This window comes from Macaca mulatta, chromosome 11 (assembly GCF_049350105.2).
Source record: "Macaca mulatta isolate MMU2019108-1 chromosome 11, T2T-MMU8v2.0, whole genome shotgun sequence".
NCBI lineage: Eukaryota > Metazoa > Chordata > Mammalia > Primates > Cercopithecidae > Macaca > Macaca mulatta.
The window spans coordinates 60,410,368-60,438,329 of NC_133416.1; the positions used below are offsets into that span (position 1 = coordinate 60,410,368).

At 51.1% G+C, this 27,962-nt stretch overlaps 1 protein-coding gene across 5 annotated transcripts; it reads left to right on the forward strand.

Annotated features, from left to right (window-relative positions):
- The first annotated feature begins 1,293 nt into the window (after window positions 1-1,293).
- On the forward strand, window positions 1,294-27,940 carry ESPL1 (extra spindle pole bodies like 1, separase). 5 transcript variants are annotated; one of them, XM_015151845.3, is made up of 31 exons: window positions 1,294-1,470; window positions 1,888-1,980; window positions 2,150-3,211; window positions 3,504-3,608; window positions 3,774-3,894; window positions 5,855-5,991; window positions 7,119-7,312; window positions 8,915-9,154; window positions 9,378-9,522; window positions 9,759-9,897; window positions 10,110-10,249; window positions 12,311-12,445; window positions 14,806-14,925; window positions 15,568-15,739; window positions 16,418-16,546; window positions 16,670-16,826; window positions 17,653-17,762; window positions 19,773-20,761; window positions 21,864-22,233; window positions 22,431-22,592; window positions 22,976-23,189; window positions 23,290-23,480; window positions 23,967-24,094; window positions 24,231-24,353; window positions 25,177-25,332; window positions 26,019-26,189; window positions 26,313-26,417; window positions 26,590-26,705; window positions 26,884-26,967; window positions 27,115-27,279; window positions 27,575-27,940. In XM_015151845.3, exons 2-31 carry the CDS (start codon window positions 1,900-1,902, stop codon window positions 27,774-27,776), a joined length of 6,363 nt encoding a protein of 2,120 aa, XP_015007331.3. In that variant the 5' UTR covers window positions 1,294-1,470; window positions 1,888-1,899; the 3' UTR covers window positions 27,777-27,940. The 5 variants fall into 5 exon arrangements, 3 of the variants coding, with proteins under 3 accessions (XP_015007331.3, XP_077810485.1, XP_077810484.1); XR_013401138.1 differs by having other exon boundaries at window positions 1,347-1,470; window positions 23,290-23,565; XM_077954359.1 differs by lacking the exon at window positions 1,294-1,470 and adding an exon at window positions 1,513-1,539.
- Window positions 27,941-27,962: the final 22 nt, after the last annotated feature.

Below are 27,962 nucleotides of genomic sequence, written 5' to 3' on the forward strand. Positions count from 1 at the left end.
TAGTGAGACCTCGTTTCTATCTTAAAAAAAAAAAAATTGTAGGTATAATAAAATACATTGGGAAAAAGTCCTAGAATGCTTGCTAAACAACAGGTAAATGAACACTGATAGCTAAGGTGTAAGTAAGAGGAACTGAGTACTGTGACGAATAATTTTTTTTTTTTTTTTTTTTTTTTTAGACAGAGTCTTGCTCTGTCAACCAGGCTGCAGTGCAGTGGCAGGATCTCAGCTCACTGTAACCTTCGCTTCCCAGGTTCAAGAGATCCTCTCAAGTAGCTGGGACTACAGGCCCCCAACACTACACTGGCTAATTTTTGTATTTTCAGTAGAGATGGGGTTTCGCCATGTTGGCCAGGCTGGTCTCGAGCTCCTGACCTGACGTGATCCACCTGCCTCGGCCTCCCAAAGTGTTGGGATTACAGGCGTGAGCCACCGCGCCCGGCCTTCTTTTCTTTCTTTTTACAAAAATAATCTTCCCTTCTAGATTCTTAACTCATAAAAGAGCTCTATGATGATGCAGAAAGATGAATTATCCAGTAGAGTTCATCAGCGACAAGCTGATAACCACTTTTGAGCTTAATCCTTTGGTAGAGGAAGGAAAGAGACAGCTGAATCTGTGTTTGGGGAAGTGGTTAGTACTTACAAAACATAAGCCATTAAAGACTGTGAAATATCCCAGGAAATGAATTTCCAGAGTTCTTCCTGCCACTCACAACTCCCACCCCACCCCACTACCCTCTCTCCCCAATCAAAGAGCACCAGATCTTGTCTTTCTCATACAACCGATAGAAGGAGTAAGGCTGGAAGGCAGAGAGAGAGCTGGAGGTCGCTACGGGTACTAATTTTAGTTCCCCTAGAAAACCATCTTTAAAATAATTTCGTAGGAAGTTGGGCGTGGCGGTGCACGCCCGTAGACTCAGCACTTTGGCAGGCCAAGCCGGGAGGATCACTTAAGCCAGGAGTTCGAGGCTGCAGTGAGCTGTGATCGCGCCACTGCACTCCAGCCTGTGTGTCAGAGCAAGACCCTGTCAAAAAAAAAAAAAAAAAAAAAAAGCATAGAAGTCTAAACCCTTTTCTTCTAGTAACCCAAACCGCGTGAGTTCCCAACTCAGTTCTTTTTGTTATTTCTCTTCTCTTGAAACTTAAACTCTTGCCTGAGCTCTGAAGATAAAGGAGGAAAAGGGGTGGCATTACCGATAGCGACTAAGCGACGGGTAGCTGAGAAACTGAGCTCTGACTGGAAAAAACGGGGAAACCCGCACTCCAAGCAGCCTTTACGCACAAAGCAGCAAGACCCTCCGGGGCGCCGCGGGAGCGCGCAGCGCGGCGGGTAAACTACAACTCCCAGCGTGCCGCGCGACCGGCGTTACGCCGCGCCCGCTGATTGGCAGTCGCGGATATTTGAAAGGAGGGGCTGGCGCGGAAAACGAAGGTTACATTTTGGATCCTCGCGGAGTACTGGTCAGGCGGGTAAGTCCTGTACTTAGGAAAGAGGGCGACCTCTGGAGCGGTAAGGCCAGAAGGGACTCGTGAGCGTGGGTACGTGCCGAAGTGAAGGGGATCCCCAGCGCTGACGCGAGGAGAGGCGGGGGTGGCTCCTGGAGGGAGTGTCGGGAGGCCTTGGGACGGCCCCGGGGCGCTGAAGGGCTGGGCCGAGGCCTCTGGGGTAGTGCGGCGAGTGGTGTGGTAGTGCGGTCAGGGATCTGCCCGGAGGAAGGAAGAGCGGAATCGTCCGTTTATAACGGGAGCACGGCGTCCTGGCGTGGGTTTTCTCCCCGATGAAATTTCTGGTGTGATTCTTTGCCTCCTTCCACGACCTTCAGCCCTCTTCCCTTCCTCCAGTTAGCTTCATTAACGATCTTCTCTAATTGGTCTCTTTTTCCCTAGCTCTCCGGTGTCATGAGGAACTTCAAAGGAGTCAACTTTGGGACTCTGCTAAGCAGCCAGAAGGAGGCTGAAGAGTTGCTGCCTGACTTGAAGGTGGGGGTGCTGCCTGGCCCGGGGTACACTTGGCTTTCCAAACTGAGCTGTTTTGTGTTTGCCTTTTGAAGAGATGGATAAGTTGGGGACCCTCTCTGAGCAACCCTATTTCTTTCTCTACCTCTTTACTGCCTTTGCTAGCCCCATTCATATCTTTCTCTTCTTCTAGGAGTTCCTGTCCAACCCTCCAGCTGGTTTTCCCAGCAGCCGATCTGATGCTGAGAGGAGACAAGCTTGTGATGCCATCCTGAGGGCTTGCAACCAGCAGCTGACTGCTAAGCTAGCTTGCCCTAGGCATCTGGGGAGCCTGCTGGAGCTGGCAGAGCTGGCTTGTGATGGCTACTTGGTGTCTACCCCCCAGCGTCCTCCCCTCTACCTGGAACGAATTCTCTTCGTCTTATTGCGGAATGCTGCTGCACAAGGAAGCCCAGAGGCCACACTCCGCCTTGCTCAGCCCCTCCATGCCTGCTTGGTGCAGTGCTGTCGCCAGGCTGCTCCCCAGGACTATGAGGCCGTGGCTCGGGGCAGCTTTTCTCTGCTTTGGAAGGGGGCAGAAGCCCTGTTGGAACGGCGAGCTGCATTCACAGCTCGGCTGAAGGCCTTGAGCTTCCTAGTACTTTTGGAGGATGAAAGTACCCCTTGTGAGGTTCCTCACTTTGCCTCTCCAACAGCCTGTCGAGTGGTAGCTGCGCATCAGCTATTCGATGCCAGTGGCATTGGTCTAAATGAAGCAGATGCTGATTTCCTAGATGACCTGCTCTCCAGACACGTGATCAGAGCCTTGGTGGGTGAGAGAGGGAGCTCTTCTGGGCTGCTTTCTCCCCAGAGGGCCCTCTGCCTCTTGGAGCTCACCTTGGAACACTGCCGTCGCTTATGCTGGAGCTGCCACCATGACAAAGCCATCAGCGCAGTGGCAAAGGCTCATAGTTACTTAAGGAACACCAATCTAGCCCCTGGCCTTCAGCTCTGTCAGCTGGGGGTTAAGCTGCTGCAGGCTGGGGAGGAAGGACCTCAGGCAGTGGCCAAGCTTCTGATCAAGGCATCAGCTGTCCTGAGCAAGAGTATGGAGGCACCATCACCCCCGCTTCGGGCACTGTATGAGAGCTGCCAGTTCTTCCTTTCAGGCCTGGAACGAGGCACCAAGAGGCGCTATAGACTTGATGCCATTCTGAGCCTCTTTGCTTTTCTTGGAGGGTACTGCTCTCTTCTGCAGCAGCTGCGGGATGATGGTGTGAGTTAAGGACCTGGAGGTAGGGTGGGGACATGGTCTGTGGACTCACTACCAGCCTAGGGTATTTGGCAAGATCTGGAAGTCCTGGCTCCCTCCTTGTTAAGCTGCTCTCTGGACTGTGCCTAGTGAGCTAGGAAGCAGCCTAGTGTATCCTCAGAGGGCAGTGGCCCTTCTGGATATCCTTCCTCGTGCTCCCTGGGCTCTGTCAGCTCTCCAGGACTCTGGGTCAGTCTTCAGCTTGGAGCCCTCTTTATCTCTGCTCCTCATACCAACCTTCTGCTTCGTTCCTCAGGTGTGTGGGGGCTCCTCCAAGCAACAGCAGTCTTTTCTTCAGATGTACTTTCAGGGACTTCACCTCTACACTGTGGTGGTTTATGACTTTGCCCAAGGCTGTCAGGTACTGTCTGGGAATCAAGGAACCTGGACTAGGCTCATAGGGTTTGGGGTTGCTCCACTGCCCTCAAACAGCTTTGGGGTTGCTTGGCTTTGGGTGTGGAGTGGAGTGGAGGTCATCTTGGACCCAGCATGACTCCTCACCCTCAAACCCTTCTTGTCCCTTCAGATAGTTGATTTGACTGACCTGGCCCAACTAGTGGAGAGTTGCAAATCTACCGTTGTCTGGATGCTGGAGGCCTTAGAGGGCCTGTCGGGCCAGGAGCTGACGGACTACATAGGGATGACCGGTTAGTGCCCTGGGTCCCAGGCACAGAGTGTGGGAGGGTCATCACCCATCAGGCAGGTGAATAGTACTTGCTGCATGGTTCTGACCACTGTGAGGGTTCCTCATGGTTCAAGGAGGCAGTGAAAGAAATGTTTATAAGTACCAGCTACTCTATGTTTAACACCAGTAGAGAAGTGATGAGGCTAACTTATAGCAGCAGACACTATTTCCTTGACTGGAATCTAACTTGGCATTAACAGTTGTACCTAATATGCAACCTTATGACCTTTCAATATATTTTTTATTTCTATTTTTTTAATGTTTTCTTTCTTTCTTCCCTTCCTTCCTTCCTTTCTTTATTTCTTTTCTTCCTTTCTGTTTCTCTCTTTCTTTCTTGAGTCTAGTTCTGTCACCAGACTGGAGCACAGTGGTGCGATCTCGGCTTCACTGCAACCTCCACCTCCTGAGTTCAAGCGATTCTCCTGCCTTAGCCTCCTGAGTAGCTGGGATTACAGGCACGTGCCACCACACCCAGCTAATTTTTGTATTTTTAGTAGAGATGGGGTTTCACCGTGTTGGCCAGGATGGTCTCGGTCTCCTGACCTTGTGATCCACTCACTTCGGCCTCCCAAAGTGCTGGAATTACAGGTGTGAGCCACTGTGCCTGGCCGATGTTTTCTTTTTTTTCTTTTTCTTCACTTATCAGAATCCAGAAATCATTACAAATGACCTTTCTGTATATTTAAGTGGTTGGTTTTTTTTGAGACAAGATCTTGCTCTGTCGCCTAGGCTGGAATGCACTGGCACAACACAGTCTCAACCTCCTGGGCTCAAGCAATCCTCCCACCTCAGCCCCCCAAGCTCACCTTGCAAGTTCAAGCGACTCACCTGCCTCAGCCTCCCAAGTAGCTGGGACTGCAGGCATGCACCACTACGCCTGGCTGATTTCTGTATTTTTTGTAGAGATGAGGTCACACCATGTTGTCCAGACTGGTCTCGAACTCCTGGACTCAAGTGATCTGTCTGCCTTGGCCTCCCTGAAACCCTGTCTCTACTAAAAATACAAAATTAGCCAGGCAGGGTGGTGCATGCCTGTAATCCCAGCTACTTGGGAGGCTGAGGCAGGAGAGTCACTTGAACCTGCAAGGTGGAGATTGCAGTGAGCTGAGATTGCGCCATTGCACTTCAGCCTGGGCAACAGGGCACTTGAGCCTGGGCAACAAGAGCGAAACTCCATCTCAAAAAAAAAAGGAAAATTCTTTCCACAGAGTACTGAAGACTGACTTTATTTTTTCCCAGTCATCTATGTTGATGGCCAAGAAGCTGCATAAATAAGTTATTATCATTTATTCATTCAGCAAATATTTGTTGAGTATTCACTGTGTGTGATGCACTATTTTGAGTACTTGGATGTGTCAGTAAACAAAACAAAGATTCCTTCCCTCATGGAGCCACATTCTAGTTTGGGGGAAAAGATAAACAGATTCAGTAAATAAGTGAATTATCAACATATTAGAAAGTGATAAGAAATGTGAGGGAAAAGGAAAAGTAGAGCAGGATAAGAAAGTGAATTGGGAGTCCAAGGTGCATGATGGGGGGCACATTACCACCTTAAATCAGGTGGTCAGGGTAGACCTCGTTGAGAAGGTGATGTGAGGGAGTTAGCCATGTGGGTTCCTGGAAAAGAACATCCCTGGCAGAAGAAACAGCCAGTGCGGAGGCAGGAGGGGGTCTGGTTTGTAAAACAAGTGCAGATGGGCTGAGTGGTGTGGGTTCACCGTACTAGAATGAAGTACGGGCATGGGCCTATTTGGAGCAGGAAGGGGAGAGCCACCCCTTCTTCATTCTTAGCAGTAGGGGTTGGTGTCTGATCTGGAAGCTGCTGAGCTGACCATAGATTGAGCTAATCTCTGCTGCCTCTCCAGGAGGAGAGGGTGGTGGGAGCCATTCCTACAGTCAATTGTGCCTTTTCTCCCCTGCAGCTTCTTACACCAGTAACTTGGCCTACAGCTTCTATAGTCACAAGCTCTATGCCGAGGCCTGTGCCATCTCTGAGCCGCTCTGTCAGCACCTGGGTTTGGTGAAGCCAGGCACTTATCCTGAGGTGCCTCCTGAGAAGGTACAAGGAAATGAGAGGTGCAGGAAGGGAGCTTATGTGGTTGGGGAGTGGGGGGAGCAAGAAAGGGCCTAGCCAGCACCCTCCCTTCGAGTAGGGGGTTAGTAGCAGCATGTTGGCACCAGTATTTGGAGCAGTGTTTCCCAAATCTCACTGTACTGTAACTTAGTGTTTTTCTTTAGATTGACTCACTTTTTTTTTTTTGAGATGAGTCTTGCTTGCTCTGTCGCCCAGGCTGGAGTACAGTGGTGCCATCTCGGCTCACTGCAACCTTTGCCTCCCGGGTTCAAGCAATTCTCCTGCCTTAGCTTCCCAAATAGCTGGGATTACAGGTGCCCACCACCACGCCCAGCTAATTTTTTGTATTTTTTGTAGAGACGGGGATTTCACTATGTTGGTTGGCCAGGCTGGTCTCGAACTCCTGACCTCAGGTGATCTGCCTGCCTGGGCCTCCCAAAGCGCTGGGATTACAGGCTCAAGCCACCACACTGGGCAAGAACCAGTGTTCTTAAGCAAGAATACCTGTGAACTGATGCATTGGTGGGATTAGCAAGCAAGATAGGTCATAGAGGGGCTTGGGTTTCATCTTGACTGAGGTGATAAGCCTCTAAAGGATTTAAGTGAAGGCATGACAGCAGACAGGCGTTTTGGATTTCCCTGACTTCGCTGTGATGAATGGAGTGCAGGAGAAAAGACTGGGTAATCAGGCTGCTATAGTAACCTAGGCAGGGAGGGGTGGGCTGAACTGAAGCAGCTGCACAAGGGATGGAATGCAGTGGATGGGTGCAAGAAGCCAAGGATTAACCTAGTAGGTGACTGGTAGGAGGGAGAACGAGAGAAGGGAACATCAGAGATGGCCTCACATTTCTGACTCAGGAGAAGGCAGTGCCATTTGCTGAGAAGGATTACAGGAGGAGAAGCAGGTTTTCAAGGGTGTGGATTGGAGCCTCTGAGTTGAAGGCACTCAGAGTATTTCATTCTTAGGTGTCTCCTGTCTTGGATGGGGGTGGCTCAGGAGGCCCACCTGCCAACCCCACCCCGCCATGTGGTGTATATACCTATGCATGTACATCCCCTTCCACCATACACTGGTTCCTCTCCAGTTTGGTCTGTTCCCTTTCTCTGGTCAGTTGCACAGGTGCTTCCGGCTACAAGTAGAGAGTTTGAAGAAACTGGGTAAACAAGCCCAGGGCTGCAAGATGGTGACTTTATGGCTGGCAGCCCTGCAACCCTGTAGCCCTGAACACATGGCTGAGCCAGTCACTTTCTGGGTTCGGGTCAAGATGGATGCGTCCAGGGCTGGAGACAAGGAGCTACAGCTAAAGTGAGTTGGGGGCCAGATGCGGTGGCTCATGCTTGTAATCCCAGCACTTTGGGAGGCCGAGGTGGGCGGATCACGAGGTCAGGAGATCGAGACCATCCTGGCTAACACGGTGAAACCCCGTCTCTACTAAAAATACAAAAAATTAGCCAGGTGTGGTGGCAGGCGCCTGTAATCCCAGCTACTTGGGGGACTGAGGCAGGAGAATGGCGTGAACGCAGGAGGCGGAGGTTGCAGTGAGCCGAGATCGTGCCACTGCACTGTGGCCTGGGCGACAGAGCAAGACTCTGTCTCAAAAAAAAAAAAAAAAAAATTAGCTGGGCGTGGTGGCAGGTGCCTGTAATCCCAGCTACTCAGGAGGCTGACGCAGGAGAATCGCTCAAACCCCTGAGGTGGAGGTTGCAGTGAGCCGAGCTCGCACCACTGCACTCCAGCCTGGGTGACAGAGGGAGACTCTGCCTCAAAAAAAAAGTGAGGTGGGAAGGGGGTCAACCATGTTTCTACCACGGATAGGGTGGCTTTTGGTACTCATGGTCATGTCCTTTCATGTTTATGTCTAAAAAGACAGTAATTCCTTCATTCATTAGTTATTCATTGAGTGCCTACTATATGCTAGCCACTGTGCTAGGTACTTGCGGGTATAGTGGTGACAGTGGTCTTACTTTCATGGAGCTTATATTCTACTTGGGGAGATATTTTTAAAAAGGACATTTTGTGTCTGTTTTTTTTAAATAGAGACAGGGTCTCACTATGTTGTCTAGGCTGGTCTTGAACTCCCAGGCTCAAGTGATCCTCCCACCTTGGCCTCTCAAAGTGCTAGGATTACAGGCATGAGCCAACACACCCAGCCTTCATGTATGCTCTATGAAGACAACTAAACAGTGATTTGCCAAAAGAGGGAGCAACTTTAGGTAGGTTATTTAGGAAAGCCCTTTTTGAAGAAGTGACAGATGAGACCTGAGGATGTGAAGGAATCTACTCTATAAAGATCTCAGGGAGCCTGGGCAACATAGCGAGACCTTGTCCCTACTTAAAAAAAATTAGCCGAATGTGGTGGCATGAACCTATATTCTATTTACACTTAATTAGGAGACTGAAGTGGGAGGATCACGTAAGCCTGGAAGATCAAGGCTGCAGTGAACCGTGATCACGCTATTGCACTCCAGCCTGGACAATAGAATGAGACTGTCTGAAAAAAAAAAAAAAAAAACTCAGGGAAGAGAATTCCTTGCAGAGAGAGTAGTAAATACAAAGGTTGCAAGGTGGGAATAAACTTGGGACCATGCCTGAGAAAGCCAGCATGCTGGGGGTAGTAGAATAGGGGTATAGGATGGAGAGCCATATGGAATGGAGGTGGTCAAGGTGGGAAGAGGCCAGGTCACACAGGGCCTTATAGGCCATGGTCAGGGCTTTGGAAATGATTCCTAGTGGGAGCCCACTGCTGTTTGTTAAACAGAGGAGCAATGCAATCTGATTTAGATTTTTAAAGCCATGACTGGAAACTTACTGAGCTTTCAGCAAGCCAAGGCTGGGGCTCCTCAGCATGGGAGCAGAGGCTATATGCCTTCTGGGCTCCACCCTGGTGCTGAGCATGCCCTTTCTCAGGACTCTGCGAGACAGCCTAAGTGGCTGGGACCGGGAGACCCTGGCCTTCCTGCTGAGGGAGGAGCTGCAGGCCTACAAGTCAGTGCGGGCTGACACTGGACAGGAACGCTTCAACATCATCTGTGACCTCCTGGAGCTGAGCCCTGAGGAGACACCAGCCGGGGCCTGGGCACGAGCCACCCACCTGGTAGAACTAGCTCAGGTGCTCTGCTACCACGACTTTGCCCAGCAGACCAACTGGTAAGGAGTAGTAGCTGTGGAGGCCACTCTTGCTCCTTGCCCTAGGTCCTCTCACACTCTTCAGAACCAGTTTCCCTCTCCACATCCCTGAGTGCTCCCTTCATCTTGTGGCCATGGGAGCACATGCAAAGGGTGAGGCCAGCTGTTATGCAGCCAGCCCTTCCCAGGGCACTGTGGCAGGTACTCATAGTAGGCCCAGCTTAAGCACATCTTTTCCCTGCAGCTCTGCTCTGGATGCTGTCCGGGAAGCCCTGCAGCTTCTGGAGTCTGTGAGACCTGAGGCCCAGGCCAGAGATCAGCTTCTGGATGATAAAGCACAGGCCTTGCTGTGGCTTTACATCTGTACTCTGGAAGCCAAAATGCAGGAAGTGAGTGTGGCTGCTGTGGGGCTCAGTAGAACTGGGTGTAGGAATTATTGTCCCTGGGCCCCCAACAAGTTGGTATCAGCCCTTTTTTTGTTGTTTTTATTTTTAGAGATGGGGTCTCTCTGTTGCCCAGGCTGGTCTTGAACTGGGCTCAATCCTCCCACCTCAGCCTGCCGAGTAGCCAGTACTATAGGCCCACACCACTGTGCCCTGTTTTATACTCCAGTCTTCCCATCCAGGGTATTGAGCGGGATCGGAGAGCCCAGGCTCCTGGTAACTTGGAGGAATTTGAAGTCAATGACCTGAACTATGAAGATAAACTCCAGGAAGATCGTCTCCTATACAGTAACATTGCCTTCAACCTGGCTGCAGATGCTGGTGAGGGGTAAATGGAGTATGGTATGGGCATCTCCATGGTTTCCTAAGAGTGGAACAGGGACCCCTGGTGAGGGAGAGCCTGACCTTGTAGGGTAGGAGGTTGTGGAAGCAGTGGGAGGTTGATGTAAAGGGCAGAGGATGTTACGGAGGAAGGCAAGTTCTCTCCAGATTGCCCATGCTGAGACAGCAGTCATTTTCTTCTGGCTTAACAGCTCAGTCCAAATGCCTGGACCAAGCCCTGGCCCTGTGGAAGAAGCTGCTTACAAAGGGGCAGGCCCCAGCTGTACGGTGTCTCCAGCAGACAGCAGCCTCACTGCAGATCCTAGCAGCCCTCTACCAGCTGGTGGCAAAGGTAATGAGGTGGGGCATTTAGGGGGACCCATATAAATAAGGACTAAACCAGAAACAGCTCCTTCACCTTCTTTGGCCTGTGAGCCTGCTGAGAAGCCATGAAAGCCAGTGATGAAGCACAGGCCTGTATCACCAGTCTTATTTTAAATCCAAGCTCCCTCATTCATTAGTATATGGCCTCGGGCAAGTGGCTTAACCTTCTAAGCCCAAGTTTCCTTATCTCTAAAATAGGCGCCATACTACTGCCTCATGGCGTTATTATTCAGTGTGGCAGTGCATGGAAGAGGTATTGTGTAATGGTGTGCTGAAATGTTAGCTTAAGTCTGGGCAACATAGCGAAATCCCATCTCTACAAGAAATAAAAAAAAATATAGCCCGGTGTGGTGACATGTGCCTGTAATCCCAGCTACTCAGGTGGCTGAGGCAGGAGAATCCCTTGAGCCGGAAGGTGGAGGTTGCAGTGGGCTAAGATCACGCCACTGCACTCCAGCCTGGGGGACAGAGCAAGACACTGTTTCATTTAAAAAAAAAAAAAGTTAGCTTCAATTATTAGATGATTTGTCACCTATCAGAAAAATACATAGATGCCTTTATACACAATTTTACATTCTTACATTGTTATGTGTGCCTTTTTTTTTTTTTTTTTTGAGATGGAGTCTCTCTATATAGCCCAGGCTGGAGTGCAGTGGTGCAATCTAGGCTCACTGCAACTTCCACCACCTGGGTTCAAGTGATTCTTCTGCCTCAGCCTCCTGAGTAGCTGGGACTATAGGCGTGCAACCACGCCTGGCTACTTTTTTGGATTTTTAGTATAGACAGGGTTTCACCATATTGGCCAGACTGGTCTTGATCTCTTGACTTCAAGTGATCCACCCGCCCCAGCCTCCCAAAGTGCTGGGATTACAGGCATGAGCCACTGCGCCCCACTTTTTTTCCCCCCCCCGAGATAGTCTTGCTCTGTCACCCAGGCTGGAGAGCGGTGGCGTGATCTCAGCTCACTGCATCCTCCGCCTCCTGGGTTCCAGCGATTCTCCTGGCTCACTCAGCCTCCTGAGCAGCTGGGATTACAGGCGCACACCACCACACCCAGCTAATTTTGTATCATTGGTAGAGATGGGGTTTCACCGTGTTGGCCAGGCTGGTCTCGAACTCCTGATCTCAGGTAACCCGCCTGCCTCAGCCTCTCAAACTGCTGGGGTTATAGGCATAAGCCACTGTGCCTGGCCTATAAGGCCATGTACATTCTTATTTCAGGGAGTTTCACAAACTTCCTGAAGCTCTACCCTAGACTCCACATTAGGAAACTTAGAAAAAAAAAAAAAAAAAGCCATTATACATGCTGTTAACTGTGAGCATTAGACCATATTTCTAGCAGGGGAAGCTACCTCAGCCCTAGATTTGAGTCTTGGTTCTGCCACATACCTGCTTGTCTAAGCAACTTAACCCATGTGAGTCTTAACTTCCTGTACTATAAAATTGGGATTAGAGTTGTTATGAGGGTTAAATGCACTGATGCATGTAACCTTGGCACAGTGCCTGGCACATAGTAAAAACTCAGAAAATCCTGGCTATTGATGATGAATGGCATCTAGGCTTTAAAACAGTAGGGGTTGGCCGGGCGCGGTGGCTCAAGCCTGTAATCCCAGCACTTTGGGAGGCCGAGACGGGTGGATCACGAGGTCAGGAGATCGAGACCATCCTGGCTGACACAGTGAAACCCCGTCTCTACTAAAAAATACAAAAAAACTAGCCGGGCGAGGTGGCGGGCGCCTGTAGTCCCAGCTACTCGGGAGGCTGAGGCAGGCGAATGGCGTGAACCCGGGAGGCGGAGCTTGCAGTGGGCCAAGATCACGCCACTGCACTCCAGCCTGGGCGGCAGAGCGAGACTCTGTCAAAAAAAAACAGTAGGGGCAGGGTGATGATTGCTTCATCTGGGTAACCACATTCCACCCAGGCCCTGAGGTCAAACTACAGTCCAAGGTCCCAAAGGGCTGGGGACCAGAGGGTAGAAATGGAGGCTTGAGCAGGGGTGGAGTAAACTTTGGCTGCTCTTGCTGACCAGCCCATGCAGGCTCTGGAGGTCCTCCTGCTGCTACGGATTGTCTCTGAGAGACTGAAGGACCACTCGAAGGCAGCTGGCTCCTCTTGCCACATCACCCAGCTCCTCCTGACCCTCGGCTGTCCCAGCTATGCCCAGGTGAGTGCCCAACCAGCCTAGTCTGGAGACTGCAGGGGGCCTGTAGCTTTAGAGGCCCACCTCTTTTCTGAGAAGACAGGATATCAAAGGGGCAGCTTCTCAGCCTTTTACCACCACAATTGGCTGGAGAATTGTGGAATGTGGAGCAGTTGGAGGCGGCTGTAAGAAGGGGAGTCATCTTTGTCCTTCCTGCAAAACCAGTTGTTCATTAAGTTTACAGACTGCTGCAGGAACATACCGCCAGTCTTGTATTTCCTGACTGGTTCTGTTGCCCTAGTTGATGCTTCATTGCTCACATAAAGCTATCACAGTGTCTCCTGGTTGGTCTCCTTGGCCTCCAGTTTCTCCCTGTTCTACTTCATCTTCTTAATGACCACTGGTAGGCACAGGTGTGATCTCATCTCTTTCCTGCTTAACCCTTTTCCCTTTTGCCCCAAGAATACTTGCCAGCGCTTATGGTTGCAGTGTTTACCCCTGGATAACTTTGCCACGAAATATCTCACTGTTATTATTTTTGCATCACTCTAGTATATTGACTTTGAAAACAGAAGACATGATTCTGTTTATAGCATTCCGTTTTTAGTGGTGTCTTTCCATTTACAAAATATAGTAATTCTTTTTTTTTTTTTTGAGATGGAGTTTCGCTCTTGTCGCCCAGGCTGGAGTACAATGGCGCGATCTCGGCTCACTGCAACTTCCACCTCCTGAGTTTAAGCGATTCTCCTGCCTCAGCCTCCCGAGTAGCTGGGATTACAAGCACCTGCCACAATGCCTGGCTAATTTTTGTATTTTTAGTAGAGATGCAGTTTCACCATGTTGGCCAGACTGGTCTCAAACCCCTGAGCTCAGGTGATCTGCCTGCCTTGGCCTCCCAAGGTGCTGGGATTATAGGCGTGAGCTACCGCATCTGGCCAAAATATAGTAATTCTTTTTTTTTTTTTTTGGAGGTGGAGTCTCGCTCTGTCGCCCAGGCTGGAGTGCAGTGGCGCAATCTTGGCTCACTGCAACCTCCGCCTCCTGGGTTCAAACAATTCTCCTGCCTCAGCCTCCCGAGTAGCTGGGATTTCAGGCATGCACCACCACGCCCAGCTAATTTTTATTGTGTTTTTAGTAGAGACGGGGTTTCACCATATTGGCCAGGCTGCTCTGGAACTCCTGACCTTGTGATCCACCTGCCTCGGCCTCCCAAAGTGCTGGGATTACAGGCATGAGCCACTGTGCCCAGCAGCCTGCCTATTTTTTAAAATTTATTTTATTCATTTTTTGAGACAGGGTGTCACTGTGTTGCCCAGGCCAGAGTGCAGTAGCATGATCATGGCTCACGGCAGCTTTGACCTTCTGCACTCAAGTGATCCTCCCACATCACCTTCCTGAGTAGCTGGGATTACAGGTACATGCCACCACACCTGGCTAATTTTTAAATGTTTTGTAGAGACAGAGTCTCACTATGTTGCCCAGGCTGGTCTTGAACTCCTGGGCTCAAGTGATCCTCCCGCCTCAGCCTCCCAAAGTGCTGATATTATAGGCATGAGCCACTGTGCCCAGCTACTGCTTACTCTGTACATAGCTTTAATCTAAAAGTGGTTAACCAGGCTGGGCGCAGTAGCTCACACCTGTAATCCCAGCATTTTGGGAGGCCAAGGCCAGTGGATCACCTGAGTTCAGGAGTTCAAGACCAGCCTGACCAAAATGGAGAAATCCCGTCTTTACTAAAAATACAAAAATTAGCCGGGCATGGTGGCATATGCCTGTAATCCCAGCTACTTGGGAGGTTGAGGCAGGAGATCACTTGAACCTGGGAGGCGGAGGTTGCAGTGAGTCGAGATCATACCATTGTACTCCAGCCTGGGCGACAAGAGCGAAACTCCATTCCAAAAAAAAAAAAAGTGGTTAACCAAGTGTTAAATGAACATTTTAGAGAGTGAATCAATAACTCCTATGCAGATTATAATATCTGAAATAATGTAATATTTATTGGACATGTTGAGCATTTTGTTTATAAATGCTTTACTCCACTTTTTTTTTTTTTGAGACAGAGTCTTACTCTGTCGCCCAGGCTGGAGTACAGTGGTGTGATCTCTGTTCACTGCAACCTCTGCCTCGGGTTCAAGTGATTCTCATGCCTCAGCCTCCCGAGTAGCTGGGATTACAGTGCGTGTCACCACGCCTGGCTAATTTTTGTATTTTTAGTACAGACGGGCTGTTACCATGTTGGCCAGGCTGGTCTTGAACTCCTGACCTCAGGTGATCTGCTCACCTTGGCCTCCCAGGCGTGAGCCACGCAGTCACCCTTATTTACTCCACTTTTGTTTGAAGAGTGTGGCTGCCTTTCCTCATGCGCCCTCTGATTGCTTCCTTAGTTATATCTGGAAGAGGCAGCATCGAGCCTGAAGCATCTCGATCAGACCACTGACACATACCTGCTCCTTTCCCTGACCTGTGATCTACTTCGAAGTCAACTCTACTGGACTCACCAGAAGGTATTTCTCACTTTCTTCATCTCCAAAGGCCTTAGGTATTAGAAAGAATTTAGGATTTTCTCGATATTTGCCTGGCTTTTGAGATTTCCCTGGAGCTAGGCAGAATGTTCCTGACCCTGAGAGGCAGGCATATTTCCTAGCCTTGCCCTCGCCAGCGATTTGCTCACCAGTCCTCCTCTGGTAGAGATACAGTCCTTTTCCTTCTTCAAGGGCAAGGGGAAAAGTCTGTCCTGTGACGAAAAGCTGGGACAACAGTGATCCTGGAAAGGCATGGGGGCTCTGGACTAGAAATCCAGGGGATCGCAAAGACTTGAGTTTTCTCCCAAACTAGTTGTGTGAGTTGGGCATGTCTTCTACCCTCTCATGCTCTAGTTTCTTCTCTACGTTTTTGTCATTCCTAAATTGGTGGACAAGTCACCGGTGAGGGCAAAGCTAGGAACTGTTACTGCTTCTCAGGGTCAGGAACGTTCTGCCTAGCTCCAGGGAGATCTCAAAAGCCAGGCAAATACTCAGAAAATTCTAAAATCTTTCTAATACCCAGGGCCTTCAGGGATGGGGCCACGTAATCTCCAGGGCCTCTCAAGCTCTGAAGTGCCTGTCTGACTCCACTTACTACCTCCTCTGGCCCCTTCTCTCCTTTAGGTGACCGAGGGTGTCTCTCTGCTACTGTCTGTGCTTCAGGATCCTGCCCTCCAGAAGTCCTCCAAGGCTTGGTACTTGCTGCGTGTCCAGGCCCTGCAGTTGGTGGCAGCTTACCTTAGCCTCCCGTCAGACAGCCTCTCACACTCCCTGTGGGAGCAGCTCTGTGCCCAAGGTGAAAGAATAGGGTGGATGGCCCCCCTTGGATATGTATGGTTTGTCTGCTGTCAGCTCTTCTCAAACCTCATCCCCTCTGCCAGCTGTGTGGCCCAGCCTACCTAGAACCTGCACAGAGTAGGCTTGGGATAACAGATGGGTTTCAGTTTGCCTGCTGACTCTAAACAATTGGTGACTGCCTAGAATACTAGGCTGAAAGGACTTTTTTTTTTTCCCTGAGGCAGAGTTTCACTCTTGTTGCCCAGGCTGGAGTGCAATGGTGCAATCTCAGCTCACTGCAACCTCCGCCTCCTGGGTTCAAGCGATTCTCCTGCCTCAGTCTCCTGAGTAGCTGGGATTACTGACATGCGCCACTATGCCCGGCTAATTTTTGTATTCTTAGTAGAGATGGGGTTTCACCATGTTGGCCAGGCTGATCTCGAACTCCTGACCTCAGGTGATCCGTCTGCCTCAGCCTCCCAAAATGCTGGGATTACAGGCTTGGACCACTGCACCCAGCCAGCTGAAAGGATTCTGAGACCCCCATGGGATCTCAGAGGGAAGGAGTTATGAGATTGATTAGCTCTGCCTGCCTAAATGCAGAAGGAAGCATGGGAAGCAGGCTTTGCTGCCTTAGTAGCTGAAGGTGGTGAAGTTCTGGCTGCATCCTCTCCCTTCTTTGCCACACCCACCACAGGCTGGCAGACACCTGAGATAGCTCTCATAGACTCTCATAAGCTCCTCCGAAGCATCATCCTCCTGCTGATGGGCAGTGACATCCTCTCAACTCAGAAAGCAGCTGTGGAGACATCGTTTCTGGACTATGGTGAGTCTGGGGAGGACAGCAGGGCCCTGTTAGAATGGACAGGCTATATGAGAGGGCTGCAGTTTTTTCTCCAGAGGATCCACACTGTGGCTGAGTGATGGTTGTCTTGTCTCTTTGCTACAGGTGAAAATCTGGTACAAAAATGGCAGGTTCTTTCAGAGGTGCTGAGCTGCTCAGAGAAGCTGGTCTGCCACCTGGGCCGCCTGGGTAGTGTGAGTGAAGCCAAGGCCTTTTGCTTGGAGGCCCTAAAACTTACAACAAAGCTGCAGATACCACGCCAGTGAGTACAGGGCCAGAGGGTATGGCAATGATGGCACCAGAGTGCCATGCACCCTTGAACATGGATTCCAAACTGTTCCACAGATTACATGCTATGTTTAGATGCATTCGTGGAAAAAGGCATTCCACGGCTAAATAAGTGGGAAATGCTGAGTTAATCAAGGTTAGATGTTTTTATTTCCTGTAGGACTCTCATGTCCTTCAGTATGTGGATATACCTTGCAAATCTCCAAAAGGGAGATCTAGTGTACAGTGTTTCCCTAAGAATGTTTTCCCACAGGATCCTTTTTTTTTTTTTTTGAGACGGAGTCTCGCTCTGTCGCCCAGGCTAGAGTGCAGTGGCGCAATCTCGGCTCACTGCAAGCTCTGCCTCCCAGGTTCACGCCATTCTCCTGCCTGAGCCTCCTGAGTAGCTGGGACTACAGGTGCCTGCCACCACACCCAGCTAATTGTTTTGTGTTTTTAGTAGAGACAGGGTTTCACCATGTTAGCCAGGATGGTCTTGATCTCCTGACCTCCTGATCCGCCCACAGCCTCCCAAAGTGCTGGGATTACAGGCGTGAGCCACTGCGCCCAGCCTCCCACGGATCCTTTTATTGAGGAATGCAGTTTGGGAAATCCTGTCCCAAGGCACAAGGAGAGTTGGGATTAGAGAGAAGAGTAGAGGGTTTTTCTCCAGGGAGGCTTTAAGTCAGCTTAAGGGAGTGAATGCCTTTTGGAGGCAGAGAAGGATTGAGGTAGCTCAGCCTGGGAAAGAAACAAAGAGAAAGACTCTCCAGGAAGACAAAGGATTCCTCTGATTGGTTCTCCTCTCCTCTCTCAACAAGGTGTGCCCTGTTCCTGGTGCTGAAGGGCGAGCTGGAGCTGGCCCGCAATGACATTGATCTCTGTCAGTCGGACCTGCAGCAGGTTCTGTTCTTGCTTGAGTCTTGCACAGGTGAGCAGCCATGTCCCCATGCCCATAGGCCGTGCTGAAATGACACACACTATAGCACATCTTTCTGTGTAAAGGTTTCATTGCCTTTTTTTTATTTTTGAGACAGTCTCGCTTTATTACCCAGGTTGCAGTGCAGTGGTGTGATCTTGGCTCACTGCAACCTCTGCCTCCCAGGTTCAAGTGATTCTCCTGCCTCAGTCTCCCCAGTAGCTGGGACTACAGGCATGCGCCACCATGCCCGGATAATTTTTTTTTATTTGTAGTAGAGACGAGGTTTCACCATGTTGGCCAGCTTGGTTTTGAACTCCTGACCTCAGGTGATCCGCCTCGGCCTCCTAAAGTGCTGGGATTACAGGCATGAGCCACCGCGCCCAGCCTTTGTTCCCTTTTTTTTTTTTTTTTTTTGAGACGGAGTCTCGCTCTGTCACCCGGGCTGGAGTGCAGTGGCCGGATCTCAGCTCACTGCACGCTCTGCCTCCTGGGTTCACACCATTCTCCTGCCTCAGCCTCCCGAGTAGCTGGGACTACAGGCGCCCGCCACCTCGCCTGGCTAGTTTTTTGTATTTTTTAGTAGAGATGGGGTTTCACCATGTTAGCCAGGATGGTCTCGATCTCCTGACCTCGTGATCCGCCCGTCTCGGCCTCCCAAAGTGCTGGGATTACAGGCTTGAGCCACCGCGCCCGGCCCTTTGTTCCCTTTTTAATCAGATACTGACTTCTGGTCCCATGGCAGCATTCCCTTGACTTTAGTCCAACCATTGGTCTCCTTCAGACAGCCTGTCCCAGACTTACCCTAGTTCTACTTTTCAGTGCTTCCTAATACATTTTGGCTATTTTAAATTTGATTTAGATAATATTTAGGGCCAGGCTTGGTGGCTCATGCCTGTAATCCCAGCACTTTGGAAGGCCAAGGCAGGCAGATCACGAGGTCAGGAGTTCGAGACCAGCCTGGCCAACATAGTGAAACCCCATCTCTACTAATACAAAAATTAGCCAGGTGTGGTGGCGGGCACCTGTATCCCAGCTACTCGGAAGGCTGAGGCAGGAGAATCACTTGAACCCAGGAGGCAGAGGTTGCAGTGAGCGAGATTGCACCATTGCACTCCAGTCCGGGCGACAGTGTGAGATTCTGACCCCCCCCAAAAAAAAGATAATATTTAGAATTCAGGTCCTCAGTCACACTAGCCACACTTCATGTGCTCACTAGCCAGATGGCTAGTGGCTACTGTATTGAGTAGCACAAACATCCTCAGGAGGGCTGAAGCTAATCATAAAATATTGCATTTATGGCACATTTTGTCTCCTCAATCACATATACTTCTAGTACTTCATTTCCCCCACACTAGACCCCATAAAGCTGGGTGGGAGCATAGATTATTTTCATTTGTTAAACGAGAAAGTTGAGAAGTCAATGTTTGGGGCCAGGACCACAGGGTAGGAGGCAGGATTCAGGTGTGGGCCTGCTGGGACCAGCCTGCTCTTCTCAGCCATGTGGCCCCTGAGCTGCAGGTGTGGGGGCATTGTGGCCTGCATTTGATCTACCATTGGTTGGAAAGAAAACATTAAAGATTTTACCTCCTAGGCAGGTGGATCACAAGGTCAGGAGATTGAGACCATCCTGGCTAACACTGTGAAACCCCATCTCCACTAAAAAATACAAAAAATTAGCCGGGCGTGGTGGCGGGCGCCTGTAGTCCCAGCTACTCCGGAGGCTGAGGCAGGAGAATGGCATGAACCCGGGAGGCAGAGCTTGCAGTGAGCTGAGATCGCGCCACTGCACTCCAGCCTGGGCAACAGAGCGAGACTCCATCTCAAAAAAAAAAAAATTTTTTTTTACCTAAAAAATAATAAGCCATATTAATATTTGATATGTTATACAGTAATACATATATATATATACATGTATGTATATAAAACACGTATATTAGAGAGTTGGGCCCCAAAGTCGCTTAGGAAGTGCTTGATGCCATTTCTCCCCATTTTGTAATTCTTGTTCTGCCTTCTCCCCAGAGTTTGGTGGGGTGACTCAGCACCTGGACTCTGTGAAGAAGGTCCACCTGCAGAAGGGGAAGCAACAGGCCCAGGTCCCCTGTCCTCCACAGCTCCCAGAGGAGGAGCTCTTCCTAAGAGGCCCTGCTCTAGAGCTGGTAGCCACTGTGGCCAAGGAGCCTGGCCCCATAGCACCTTCTACAAATTCCTCCCCAGACTTGAAAACCAAGCCCCAGCCCATACCCAACTTCCTGTCCCATTCACCCACCTGTGACTGCTCGCTGTGTGCCAGCCCTGTCCTCACAGCAGTCTGTCTGCGCTGGGTATTAGTCACGGCAGGGGTGAGGCTGGCCATGGGCCACCAGGCCCAGGGTCTGGATCTGCTGCAGGTCGTGCTGAAGGGCTGTCCTGAAGCCACCGAGCGCCTCACCCAAGCTCTCCAAGCTTCCCTGAATCATAAAACACCCCCCTCCTTGGTTCCAAGCCTCTTGGATGAGATCTTAGCTCAAGCATACATACTGTTGGCACTGGAGGGCCTGAGACAGCCATCAAACAAGACCCTGCAGAAGGTTCTAGAGTCAGGGCTGAAGTTTGTAGCAGCACGGATACCCCACCTGGAGCCCTGGCGAGCCAGCCTGCTCTTGATTTGGGCCCTCACAAAGCTAGCTGACCTCAGCTGCTGTACTACCGAACTTTTTGCAAGCTCCTGGGGCTGGTGGCCACCATTAATAAAAAGTGTCCCTGGCTCAGAGCCCTCTAAGACTCAGAGCCAAAAACGTTCTGGACGAGGGCGCCAACAGGTAGCCTCTGCTCCCCTGCGCCTCAATAATACCTCTCAGAAAGGTCTGGAAGGTAGAGGACCACCCTGCACACCTAGACCCCCAGGCCGGATCAGGCAAGCTGGCCCTCATGTCCCCTTCACCGTGTTTGAGGAAGTCTGCCCTACAAAGAGCACGCCTGAAGTTCCCCAGGCCCCCAGAGTACAACAGAGAGCCCAGACGCGCCTCAAGGTGAGGTGGGACTGTTGCTATGTGGTGGTGATGGTGTTGGATGGGGTTATTCCTGGAGGAGAATGTTTTATAGAGCAGGTGTCCCTGTGGAATAGCGGGGTCCCCAGGGCCTAGTGGAACCTTAATCTCCTGCTATCTGCAGTACCCCAACATCTTGCTTTTTTGTTTTTTGTTGTTTTTCTGTTTTTTTGGGTTTTTTTTGAGACGGAGTCTCGCTCTGTCGCCCAGGCTGGAGTGCAGTGGCACAATCTCAGCTCACTGCAAGCTCCGCCTCTCGGGTTCACGCCATTCTCCTGCCTCAGCCTCCCAAGTAGCTGGGACTACAGGCGCCCGCCACCTCGCCCGGCTAGTTTTTTGTATTTTCAGTAGAGATGCGGTTTCACCATGTTAGCCAGGATGGTCTCAATCTCCTGACTTCGTGATCTGCCCACCTCAGCCTCCCAAAGTGCTGGGATTACAGGTGTGAGCAGCCACCGTGCCTGGCCTTTTTTTTTTTTTTTTTTTTTTTTTTTTTTTGAGACAGAGTCTCGTTCTGTCACCCAGGCTGGAGTGCAATGGCACAATCTCAGCTCACTGCAACCTCCACCTCCTGGGTTAAAGCAATTCTGCCTCAGCCTCCTGAGTAGTTGGGATTACAGGTGGGTGCCACCACACCCATCTTATTTATATATTTTTAGTAAAGATGGGGTTTCACCATGATGGCCAGGCTGGTCTCGAACTCCTGACCTCAGGTGATCCTCCCGCCTCAGCCTCCCAAAGTGCTGGGATTACAGACATGAACCACTGCGCCAGGACAACATCTTTCACAGCAAGACCTAGTTCCAAGTCTCCTTTTGCTTCAGACAGAGACATTTTCCTTAACTCTAACGTTCCTTTTACCTTTTCATCCCACCTTCTGTTCGCTCATTTTCTCCCTCCTTCCCCTTCCAAGAGTCGCTGCCCCTCATCTAGAGTGTTGGGTGTCATGTGGGAAGTTAGTTCTGAAATCTTCCATGGTCCTGTGGGACAGTGGCTGATGGTGCCTCCACTGCGCCATCTGCTGTCACAAAGTGTCTTGTCACTGAAGACCTCTTGGCCCTTCACCCTTTCCGTCTGATCTCAGGTGAACTTCAATGAAGACAGTGACTTGGAAGACCCTGTCTCAGCTGAGGCCTGGCTGGCAGAGGAACCTAAGAGACGGGGCACTGCTTCCCGGGGCCAGGGGCGAGCAAGGAACGTCCTGAGCCTAAAGACAGATGCTGTGGTTGCCCCAGGTAGTGCCCCTGGGAATCCTGGCCTGAGTGGCAGGAGCCGGAGGGCCAAGAAGGTGGCATCAAGACATTGTGAGGAGCAGCATCCCCAGAGGGCCAGTGACCAGGCCAGGCCTGGCCCTGAGATCATGAGGACCATCCCTGAGGAGGAACTGAATGACAACTGGAGAGAAATGAGCTTTGAGATCCTCAGGGCCTCTGATGGGGAAGACTCAGCCTCAGGTAGGACAGCAAGGGTGAGATGGAAGGTGCATGTTTTGGGGGTTTGTTCTGGGGCAAAGCACAAGCAGTAAGTGCTTCCAAGGAAGTACAGGAAGAATGCTCTTTTGCTGACTCCAAGGGAGTGGATTACAGAAGGAAGAACAAAGAGAATGGCAGGGGGAGGGAGCACTGTGAAAAAGGCCTGCTCTCTTCCCCAGGTAGGAAGGCTCCAGCGCCGGACCCTGAGGCAGCTTCTGGAGAATGGGAGCTGCTGAGGCTGGATTCCAGCAAGAAGGAGCTGCCCAGCCCATGCCCAGACAAGGAGAGTGACAAGGACCTTGGTCCTCAGCTCCGGCTCCCCTCAGCCCCCATAGCCACTGGTGAATATGCAATCCCTGATGTTGGTCACTTTGAGAGGGCTGAGCTTCTAGGACTTTTGACCCCTCTGTCTTTCCAGGCTGGATTCTGATCTGGATCCAGTAGCCTGTGAACCTGTGTTTGAACCTGTGTCTATGAGCTGTGTGCAGGTCACTTAACCTCTCCAAGCTTCTATTCCTTCTGTAAAAATGGGGTTTAGGGGGCATGGTGGAGTGAGTTGATGCCTGTTAGTTGCATGGCACCTCATTTGGCACGTTGCTCTTCATAAATGGTAGCTGCTATTTGCCATGTGGGAGATGAGATAGGGACTCTTCCTTCTTGGAAAGTTCCTGTCAACTATGAAATAAGGAATTCAGCTGTACCAAGTGTCCTGACATTCCTCTAGGTCTTTCTACCCTGGACTCCATCTGTGACTCCCTGAGTGTTGCTTTCCGGGGCATTAGTCACTGTCCTCCTAGTGGGCTCTATGCCCACCTCTGCCGCTTCCTGGCCCTGTGCCTGGGCCACCGGGATCCCTATGCCACTGCTTTCCTTGTCACCGAGTCTGTCTCCATCACCTGTCGCCACCAGCTGCTCACCCACCTCCACAGACAACTCAGGTGGGTGCCCACCATCCCCGAGACTCCTGCTGGGGCAGACTGGAGGGAGGGTCCAGACTTTGAAGGAAGGGGACCTCACCCCTCCCTGTGTTGCTTGCAGCAAGGCCCAGAAGTACCGAGGATCACTTGAAATAGCAGACCAGCTGCAGGGGCTGAGCCTTCAGGAGACGCCTGGAGATGTCCCCCTGGCCCGCATCCAGCGCCTCTTTTCCTTCAGGGCTTTGGGATCTGGCCACTTCCCCCAGCCTGAAAAGGAGAGTTTCCAGGAGCGCCTGGCTCTGATCCCCAGTGGTATGCGGGCAGGCTTCTGGCCGGCTCCTCTGTCCTCTTCTGCATCTTCTTACTGAGGAGCTGGGTGAAGGAGTTTTAGGCATTGGTTAGTTTACATAGATTTATGACCCTTATGTCATACCTTTTCACCTGTTAGCATCTTAAATCAGGAAGGTTTGTTGTTTTTTTAAACCTCAACTTTGAATTACCAGCAAATTCAGTGTCTTTCCTCAGAGGTGAGTTCAGATGCCTGGGGTCTTCTGTACTAACGTGAAACATACACATGATTTGAGCACCTCACTTTGTTAGTTCCTGTGAGAAACACAAAGTACAGGACATAGTCTCTGTGCACAGGGAGCTATTAGGCAAGGGAGAGCACTTTGACCTCCAGTGACCAAGGAAGCCTTCTTGATGCCGTCTTGAGTGATGGACAGTGATTGAGTGCCCAAGACAGAGAAGGGAATTATTTCAACAGCTGAATGATTCTGGCTGTATCCTGTTTGTCAGGGGTGACCGTGTGTGTGTTGGCCCTGGCCACCCTCCAGCCCGGAACCGTGGGCAACACCCTCCTATTGACCCGGCTGGAAAAGGACAGTCCCCCAGTCAGTGTGCAGATTCCCACTGGCCAGAACAAGGTAGGATTCCTGGGCCATGGAGCGAAGTTGGGCTGGGTTGGGCTTTGGGTCAAGCTGCTCACATTCTGTGTTGGGAGAGGGAGAGAGATGGTGATCACGTGGACAGGCAGAGCTCTCACAGCCCCATCTCCCAAAGCTTCCTCTGCGTTCAGTCCTGAATGAGTTTGATGCCATCCAGAAGGCACAGAAAGAGAACAGCAGCTGTACTGACAAGCGAGAATGGTGGACGGGGCGGCTGGCACTGGACCACAGGATGGAGGTGTGTGCTCCTGGGGTGGGGTCAGGCCTGCCCTAGGAACGACCCGGGGGGTCCCAGTGTCTTCTCTACCAGAGGGCCTGGGTCAGTGCTAAAGCCACTTCAAATCCTTTCTGGAAGTGTAGACCTAAATTTAAAAATATGTCACCGGCCGGGCGCGGTGGCTCAAGCCTGTAATCCCAGCACTTTGGGAGGCCGAGGCGGGTGGATCACGAGGTCAGGAGATCGAGACTATCCTGGCTAACATGGTGAAACCCCGTCTCTACTAAAAATACAAAAAACTAGCTGGGCGTGGTGGCAGGCACCTGTAGTCCCAGCTACTCGGGAGGCTGAGGTGGGAGAATGGCATGAACCCGGGAGGCGGAGCTTGCAGTGAGCCCAGATCACGCCACTGCACTCCAGCCTGGGAGACACAGCGAGACTCCATCTCTCAAAAAAAAAAATAAAAATAAAAAAATTAAAAAAAAAAAAAAATGTCACCTGGGGAGAACTTCAGAGCCCAGAACTTGAAGAATATATGGGAATGGATATTTAAAGATACGCAGAAAAAAAAAGGATTTAAACCCAACTATCAGCTTCCCAGTTTTAGCTTTCATTGCCCACCTGTTAATGTTTGTCACAACAGAGGGATAGATAATAGTCTATACTCTCCCAGGCTCAGAAAATGAAAAAAGTTTCTAGATTCTTGCCTTCTATGACTAACAGAAAGATACGTAAGACAGATATACACGTTGGAAAACGCACTTTCTCATCTCCAGAATGTCAGTGCCTATGAGAAAGAAGCTCAGTTTCCTCTCCGACTAAAGGGTCTGCCCTCTGCATTCAGGTTCTCATCGCTTCCCTAGAGAAGTCTGTGTTGGGCTGCTGGAAGGGGCTGCTGCTGCCGTCCAGTGAGGACCCCAGCCCTGCCCAGGAGGCCTCCCGCCTACAGGAGCTGCTACAGGAATGTGGCTGGAAATATCCTGACCCCACTCTGCTGAAAGTGAGTGAGGAAAGCAGGGAAGGGGGCCAGGCCCAGTGACTTGCACCTGTAATCCCAGCACTTTGGGAGGCCAAGGCAGGTGGATTGCTTGAGCTCAGGAGCTTGAGACCAGCCTGGCCAACATGGTGAAACCCTGTCTCTACGAAAATACAAAAATTCGCTGGGCGTGGTGGCCGGCACCTGTAATTCCAGCTACTCAGGAGGCTGTAGCAGAAGAATTGCTTGAACCTGGGAGGCAGAGGTTGCAGTGAGCCGAGATCGCTACACTCCAGCCTGGGTGACAGAGCGAGACTCCATCTACAAAAAGGACAGGCGCTGTGGCTTAGGCCTGTAATCCCAGCACTTTGGGAGGCCGAGGCGGGTGGATCTTGAGGTCAAGAGGTGGAGACCATCCTGGCCAACAGGGTGAAACCCCATCTCTACTAAAAATACAAAACTTAGCTGGGCTTGGTGGCACGTGCCTGTAGTCTCAACTACTCGGGAGGCTGAGGCAAGAGAATCACTTGAACCCGGGAGGTGGAGGTTGCAGTGAGCTGAGATTGCGCCACTGCACTCCAGCCTGGGCGACAGAGCAAGACTTTGTCTCAAAAAAAAATAAAGCAGGGAAGGGGAAGAAACTGGACTTAATCCTTTCCCAGCAGCCATCATGAATGAAGATGGTGCTCACCACCACTGTTCCCCTGCAGATCATGCTCAGTGGTGCCAGTGCCCTCACCCCTCAGGACGTTCAGGCCCTGGCCTACGGGCTGTGCCCAACCCAGCCAGAGCGAGCCCAGGAGCTCCTGAATGAGGCAGTAGGACATCTACAGGGCCTGACAGTACCAAGCAATAGCCACCTTGTCTTGGTCCTAGACAAGGTAAGGAGCTGGGGCAGAGGGGCAGTGTCTAGTGGGGAGTAAGTACCAACTCATCCCCATGCCCCTTCTGACTTCTGCATATACCTGGCTGGGGACAGTAACCTCTTAGTGCTTTTTGCCCAGGACTTGCAGAAGCTGCCGTGGGAAAGCATGCCCAGCCTCCAGACACTGCCTGTCACCCGGCTGCCCTCCTTCCGCTTCCTACTCAGCTACTCCATCATCAAAGAGGTGAGGTTCAGGGAGTGGTGTCTGGGGATGACTGGCAATTGGGGAAGACCTCAACAAAAGGGCAGAGAAACCTGGGAAGAGAGGAGAGGGTTCTAGGAATGGCTCAGACATGGAAAGGGGCTTGGGCCTCTTGGTGAGACAAGCATCCTAATCACCAGTGTCTCCTCCTCAGTATGGGGCCTCGCCAGTGCTGAGTCAAGGGGTGGATCCGCGAAGTACCTTCTATGTCCTGAACCCTCACAATAACCTGTCAAGCACAGAGGAGCAATTTCGAGCCAATTTCAGCAGGTCAGGGGCACGAAGACAAGAAGAGGAGTGGGGAAGGGTAGACAACATACAGGGGCAGCAAGCCTTTTCTCCAGAAACAGCTGTTGCAGCCCACCTTCTATTTAATGATCCCTCTGCCGTCTGCCATCTGACCCCTGCCATGCATTTCCCTATTCTCACTCCCGCCTTTTCCCTGCAGTGAAGCTGGCTGGCGAGGAGTGGTTGGGGAGGTGCCGAGACCCGAACAGGTGCAGGAAGCCCTGACAAAGCATGATTTGTATATGTGAGTGCTTAAGGCAGGGATGTGGGGAGAGGGCAGTCCTGAGGATGGTATCACCATGGGTCGCTTTGGGACTTGAGAGCCTCTGGAGACAAAGGCAGAGGCCAGGTACTGCTAGCTCAAGACTCATCTCACCTCCTTCTGCCTTAGCTATGCAGGGCATGGGGCTGGTGCCCGCTTCCTTGACGGGCAGGCTGTCCTGCGGCTGAGCTGCCGGGCAGTGGCCCTGCTGTTTGGCTGTAGCAGTGCGGCCCTGGCTGTGCATGGAAACCTGGAGGGGGCTGGCATCGTGCTCAAGTACATCATGGCTGGTTGGTGAGTCTCCAAGGGCAAGACCCATCCTAGGGCACTAAGACTCCTGCCCTCACCCCAGGTTCTTTCCCAGGTCTGAATCCTGCCTCTCTTGTGCCCCATTTTCCTCCTATCTCTAGTTCCCTGGCATGCCTGGACCATTTAACCCTTAGCTCCCGTCTATTCTTCTCTTGTAACCAAGGGCCAAAGGAATTTCTCATTGGTTCAGTCCTCTCTACTCACCCACCCCACCACCAATGGTGTTTTCCTATGTATTCTGTTTTAGAGCCCTTACTTTGTATTTCTTTTCTTTTCCCAGCCCCTTGTTTCTGGGTAATCTCTGGGATGTGACTGATCGTGATATTGACCGCTACACGGAAGCTCTGCTGCAGGGCTGGCTTGGAGCAGGCCCGGGGGCTCCCCTTTTGTACTATGTAAACCAGGCCCGCCAGGCTCCCCGACTCAAGTATCTTATTGGGGCTGCACCTATAGCCTATGGCTTGCCTGTCTCTCTGCGGTAACCCCATGGAGCTGTCTTATTGATGCTAGAAGCCTCATACCTGTTCTACCTCCAAGGTTAGATTTAATCCTTAGGATAACTCTTTTAAAGTGACTTTCCCCAGTGTTTTATATGAAACATTTCCTTTTGATTTAACTTCAATATAATAAAGATACATCACTTAAACCTTGTTTTGTGTAGTTTATCT

Excerpts from the sequence above, each read along its gene's own strand:
- ESPL1 (XM_077954358.1), top strand. Across the intron at positions 9,523-9,758 it reads TGGAAGCCAAAATGCAGGAA|GGTATTGAGCGGGATCGGAG; the intron begins GTGAGTGTGGCT and ends CTTCCCATCCAG. Across the intron at positions 22,234-22,430 it reads TGGGGAAGACTCAGCCTCAG|GTAGGAAGGCTCCAGCGCCG; the intron begins GTAGGACAGCAA and ends TCTCTTCCCCAG.